The 5,914-nt window shown below is 36.8% G+C and overlaps 1 protein-coding gene across 1 annotated transcript; it reads right to left on the minus strand.

Annotated features, from left to right (window-relative positions):
- Window positions 1-1,082: 1,082 nt before the first annotated feature.
- LOC138888634 (uncharacterized) lies at window positions 1,083-1,721 on the minus strand. The gene is made up of 2 exons (XM_070170532.1): window positions 1,364-1,721; window positions 1,083-1,132 (listed from the first exon to the last, which is right to left on the minus strand). Exons 1-2 carry the CDS (start codon window positions 1,719-1,721, stop codon window positions 1,083-1,085), a joined length of 408 nt encoding a protein of 135 aa, XP_070026633.1.
- Between the last annotated feature and the right edge of the window lie 4,193 nt (window positions 1,722-5,914).

Below are 5,914 nucleotides of genomic sequence, written 5' to 3' on the forward strand. Positions count from 1 at the left end.
AAGTACTTCTTTTAAAAGTACTTACTTTTGGTGAGAAGCCGTTTGTGTTTGGCTAATCAATTTAAAAAGCACACTTGAACAACAATTAGTGTTTTGGCCAAGATTTTTAAAAGTATTTCTAAAATTATATTTTTCTCAAAACTACTTTTCAAAAAAGTACTTTTGGGAAGATTGTTTTTTTCTGCTTCTCAAAAGCTGTTTTTGCTTATATTCTCAAGCAATTTTTTCTTCTAAAAGCTTGAACAAACACCTTAGCTTTGAAAAATATATTTTTAGCTAAAAAAATTACTTTTAACCCCCAAAAAACTTGATTTATCAGGCTATTAAACACGAAATAATTGCAATCTCAAATACCAACGGAAAAAATAAATAATGGAAGCAAAAGGTGGTGGATATGAGCGTCAGAAAAGGTGGGGGGAGGGGGGGTGATATGGCGGAGAGAGTTGGTGAGATGGTGACCTAAAACTTTGTTGAAGTGTCTAAAGCTAAGCATTTTACCAACTCCTTTTGTGCTCAAAAGATAAGGGAGCAAAGTGACACGTGGGCCAGTAATGGAGAAAATCCTTACAATACGCAAGTATATAGTGGTTAATTTTGTCGTGTAGGAGTGGAGGTCCAACATTGACAATATATAATTTTATGTTTCTGCAGATTCGACTAATTGGTATGGACTTTGGAACAAAGTCGATGTGGGCCTTCACCGGGGGTTGGTGAACTCTTAATATCTGAACGACTCTCTATCACCAACAACATTACCGTAAAAAAGATACGGCTAAAATGTACTTACACCTACTATTTTCATAGATTAATAAATACAGTTTTCATTTCATGGGGGTGTTTGATGATCCTACGTGAAATTTAAGAAATTTTAAAGAATATAAGAATTTCTTATAACAATTATATAAATATAAAAAATGACAAAACGGAAAATTTAAAATTTGATTTTAAATATAAAAAAATGTCTTTCTTATCTATATGAAATAGTAAAGAATTGGTGCCACATCAAGTGGAATACATGGAGCCTATAGAATATGTTTTCTAATAATTCATAATTAATTTTTTTATGAAATAATTGGCTTCATTCATGTCATCAAGAAGATGCAAAATATTACAAGAAGCAATAGCATAGAAGCTTCAAAAAGCAAAAAAAAAAAAAAAAAAACCACATGTTAGCTTACTACATATATGCTAACTTAGATACAAAGAGCTAACAAAGTTCACAAATATTTCGGGGGAATCTATCAGGGAAATATTTGCCCAGCTAAATAAAATAAAAGACATTTAGCTTTTAGGGTGTGGTTAGGAGTTGAAAGTCCATCAAAACATCTTCTATTTCTTTCATTCTATATACTCCAACAAATACAAGCAGGTATCATTCTCCAGATATTCTTGATGGTCTTATCAACTTTACAGCTGGCCCAACTCTGAAATGCCTCCTTCATATTGTAAGGCATAACCCGGCTAATACCAAAAACAGAGCAAAACATGCTCCAAATATCTGCTGCAACTCTACAATGTAGGAATAGCTGGTTGTTGGTTTCTGCATCCCTTTGACACATGTAGCATCTATTAACTAACTGGAAGTTCTTTTTAACAAGGTTCTCCTGAGTCAAACATGCCTCATAAAGTGCAGTCCAGCTGAAGCAGATAACCTTGAGTGGTAATCTGGTTCTCCATATTAATTTCCATGGCCAAAGATCAGTAATTCCATTTCTAGCCATTATTAGCCTATACCCTGTGTCACACCTCCTTTTTCACCCGCGCCCGCAAGGCACATGGGGAGTTTTTTCAATTAAAAGACAATCGAAACGAGATTTATTATTTAATTCAGAGTCGCCACTTGGGAGATTTATGGTGTCCCAAGTCACCGGTTGAATCCCGAATCGAGGAAAAGATTGACTCTGTATTACAGTCCGCGAACCAGAAATTCGAGTAAGGAATTCTGTTAACCCGGGAGAAGGTGTTAGGCATTCCCGAGTTCTGTGGTTCTAGCACGGTCGCTCAACTGCCATATTCGGCTTATTTATCTGGTTTTAATACATGTTGAACCTATGTGCGAATTTTAACTGTTTACTGCTTTTATTATTATTATTATTTTTAACGGGAATGGCAACGTCGTGAAAATACACCTCGAACCACGTCACATCAATGCACCCGTGGTTATTGACACATTTCAACTCTGTTGAGATTTAGATTTGGGTCACATAAATGTGCACCCGAGTTTAAGAAAGTAAATTATTAAAGCGCGTCGGAAAGGACTTGCGCGTTATTATCTTTTGGGGAAGGCCATGAAATTCGCTAAACGGCCCGTCCCTAAATCTAAGTATTTTAAAACAAATATTTATTGAGGGCTCCGCAATTTTGTATTTTTTTTATTCGGCGAGGCTCATCTCATTTTTTTTTATTCAAGGATATCCTAAAGCGACTATGATTTTCCATTTGTTTGTCTCTAAGAATAAAGAAAATCCTAATCAATTAGCATTAAAAGTTCGGGCTTCAAGTTCAAGTCTGGGTCCCAACAAAAGGAAACACCTTCTAGCTTGAACCCGCTGCCTAACTTAAGATCCGCCGCCTGCCGTTGTAAATATTAACAAACCAGCTACCATTTCGATTCAGTTCAACTTTAACTTTATTATATGAATTGGACTATTGGAATTAACTATGTGAAATACAAAGCCATTTTTGAACTCTTTTTACGATTTGTTGTAAAATGCATCAATGCTTAAAAACTGACATCAAGCTAACATTAATCACTAACATTTGAGAACTAACATTAGTTACCAACATTATTTACATTGCTATTTAAAATGATGTTATTTACTCAAGTGAACTCGCAATTTCCGAATTAGACTTATTAAACCAACATGCTGATTTCCATAAATTATTTGAACCCGTTTTGTGACATAAACTATTTGAAACTATTTCGCGACCACTGAAAAAGAATTAAATACAATATATTTTATAACTAGTAATCACCAATTAAGACTAAGTACAATTGATATTCCATGTTTGTAAAAATAGATTCAATCAATCCAGCTTATGCATTCCAAAGTCATTCCAATACATACTATGAAATATCAAGTGAACTACTGCTTATACATTAAATTAAACACAAAGAAACAAGGGAAATTCAGAAATCCATTCCAACACCTCTTTACTTCTTTTCCTTTAAATTTGAGAGCTTTAGAACGTATACCTGGATAACAAAAATACAAGAAGATGAAGGAGCAGTCAACAACAGTAATAACACAGCAACGCAGTAACAGAAAAACGCAGTGACAGAAAAACCCAGTGACAGATTAAAAAGGAAGGAACCAGCAGAGTTCCAGCAACACCCAATGAAAACAGTAGCCAATAACAAATAGCAAACTCAGGAAGAACCAATTAAAACCCCAGAAATACCAAACAACAACACCAATGAAACAACAATAGCACTAGTTCTGATATTCAGCAGTAAAAGAAAAGACTCACTTTTCCGTTTTTTAGCTCTCCAAACACTGAACCTTTTAGGATTAAAAACCAGCCTGTTTTTTACTCTCAAATTACTGAACTTTTCAAATGTTAAAAATCCAGCCTAAACTCTCTGGAAAAAAAGACTGAAAGAGAACTGATTTTTCCTTCCAAAAACCAGCCCCTTTTCTGTCTTGAAATGACCCTATTTATACCCTAAAAACAAGTATGGGCCACATATTTTAATCAATCCTTTTTAAGCTTTTCATACCATTATGTTTTATTCCCCACACTTGCATGCCTTGTTTCCCACTAGCAAATGTCTTGTCCTCTACTATGTATTAAACAATGACTTATTTTAATATTATTAGTGCTTAGTGGACAGAGCACTCAAATTAAAAACTTTAAATCTTGAAATACCCTTGAAACTATTGAAATTACCATTCTACCCCATCAGCTATATTCAATCCTCCTAAATCAATTAACCAAACTATAGCACCTATAACCAATCTTAAGTGAGAAATCCTAACAATTGACTAATTAAAACACATGAAACTAACTCCCAATCAACAACATTAGGACAATTCAACAAGGCCAGATTCATATCAGAACAAACTTAACAGAACAAACAAGTATATCCAAATCACTAAACACAATCATCAATTGACCTCAAAACAGTAGGAAAAATGCATACACATATAATTTTAACGAATACGCAGTAGGATACTTCATGCGCAGATTTTATCAAAATGAACCCACATGAAAAACGAAACCACAAATAGGTCTGTGAATAGCATAGATTCGAGGTAAGAGATATGACCTTTACTACTGCACTTTATTGCTCCGTTATGCATAGTGAAAAACTAAACTCCAAAGAAAAGGCAAAAAAAAAATCCGTGAACGAGCTATGGCTGACCTTTATGCTAACGATCCGACGTCGAACAATGTTGAACTTCCGATGAAACACAGCTTCGTTCACAACACTGTTTCGACGCTTGACTAACAAACACGGACTGGAGGGAACCTCGACGTACGACTGTGCACGACCTCGGATGGTTGGTCTCGTTTTGGACTGGAGGGTGGCTGGTCTCGTTCTGGACTGGAGGGTGGTTGGGCTGTGGGTTGTTGATGGGAGGTGGTCGTGTGGCAGTGGGCGTTGGTAGTAAAGCTGGCGTGAAGGTGGTTGTTCTTCGTTGGTTTTTGGAAGGGCCAGAGGTGAAAAACTGTTGGTTTTTTCGCCGGACTTGCTGCTGCGCGGGAGGCTGGTTGACGGAGAGGCGGCGATGGGTGGTCGTTTGCTTGATGAGAGGAGGATATGGGCGCTGGTCTCTTTTCCGGTGAGTTTGGTCGTGTTCAGGCTGCTGAACGTGGTCGTGGGACGTCGATGGAGAGGGCTGCCATGGGGGGTGGTCGTTTGGACGAAGACGAAGAAGAAGGCAGCCATGGGGGGCGGTCGTTTGAAGATGAATAAGGGCAGCCATGAGGGGTGGTGGGTTCGAAGAAGATGAAGGAGGAGGGGGCAGCCATGGGGGGGGGTCGTTTGGAGCTGGAGGGGTTGTTTGGAGAATGAGAAGAAGAGGGGGCGGGTGTTTAAGGTTTTTTTTTGGTTAGGGGTTTAGAAAATGCAAAATGAAAATGGGAAAAAGGGGTGGTTGGTTGTTTGGGCTATGGGGCAGACCGGGTCGGGGATGGGGTATGGGCTGGGTATCCGGGTTTCAATTTCGAAGGGGAAGAAAAATTATTTGGACTTTAAATTGATTTGGCCCAAATATGACTTTACACTCCTTTATTTTGTCTTTCTTTTCTTAAACTAAGAAAACTAAAAATTCCAAAAATCCTAAATTAGCTTATAGGACTAGATTAATTTACAAAAGTACTACATACTTTTTAATAACAATTAACACACACAATCAAATAAAATCACATACTTGGACATGAAATGCTAAAAATGCAAAAAATACGTTATTTTGTGATTTTCTTTCTCTTAAAAACAAAACATGGTTCAATTAATTCCTAAGTGCACAATTAAATCTTAAATGTGCACGCAACATATATTTTTTGTATTTTTAATTAATTAAAACAAACTAAACATTCATAGACAAAAATAGTTATGCAAAATGTCACGCAAAGTTCTCAAAATTGTACCCAAAGGCAATTTGCTTTATTTTTCGATTTCTTTGAGAGTAGTTTTCGTGAAGTAAAAATTACGTGCTCACAGCTGCCCCTCTTTGTCCGAAAACACAAAGAGTTTTCGTGCAAAGATAAAGTGAGCGGATACGAGCGATTTTTGCCTGTTGGAATACTCCGTGTGAAGCATTTTTTGAAAAGATTTAACCGAACCTTTGCTTCAGAGGTTTCCTACATATCCCTGGCTAAAAGGGAATCAGGTCAATGTAGTTCGGGAAGTTTTGGTAGTTGGGCCTACCATGGTACTGCAATGTTACTGCTGTTGCATGCTATTATT

The sequence above is a fragment of the Nicotiana sylvestris genome, chromosome 3 (assembly GCF_000393655.2).
Source record: "Nicotiana sylvestris chromosome 3, ASM39365v2, whole genome shotgun sequence".
Taxonomy (NCBI): Eukaryota; Viridiplantae; Streptophyta; class Magnoliopsida; order Solanales; family Solanaceae; genus Nicotiana; species Nicotiana sylvestris.

What these genes read in the sequence shown, in the direction of transcription:
- LOC138888634 (XM_070170532.1), bottom strand. Translation starts at nt 1,721, where the DNA reads ATGGCTAGAAATGGAATTACTGATCTTTGGCCATGGAAATTAATATGG. An exon ending in CTGGAGAATGATACCTGCTT is followed by an intron (nt 1,133 to 1,363) that starts GTATTTGTTGGA and finishes TGCTTTTTGAAG; the next exon opens with CTTCTATGCTATTGCTTCTT.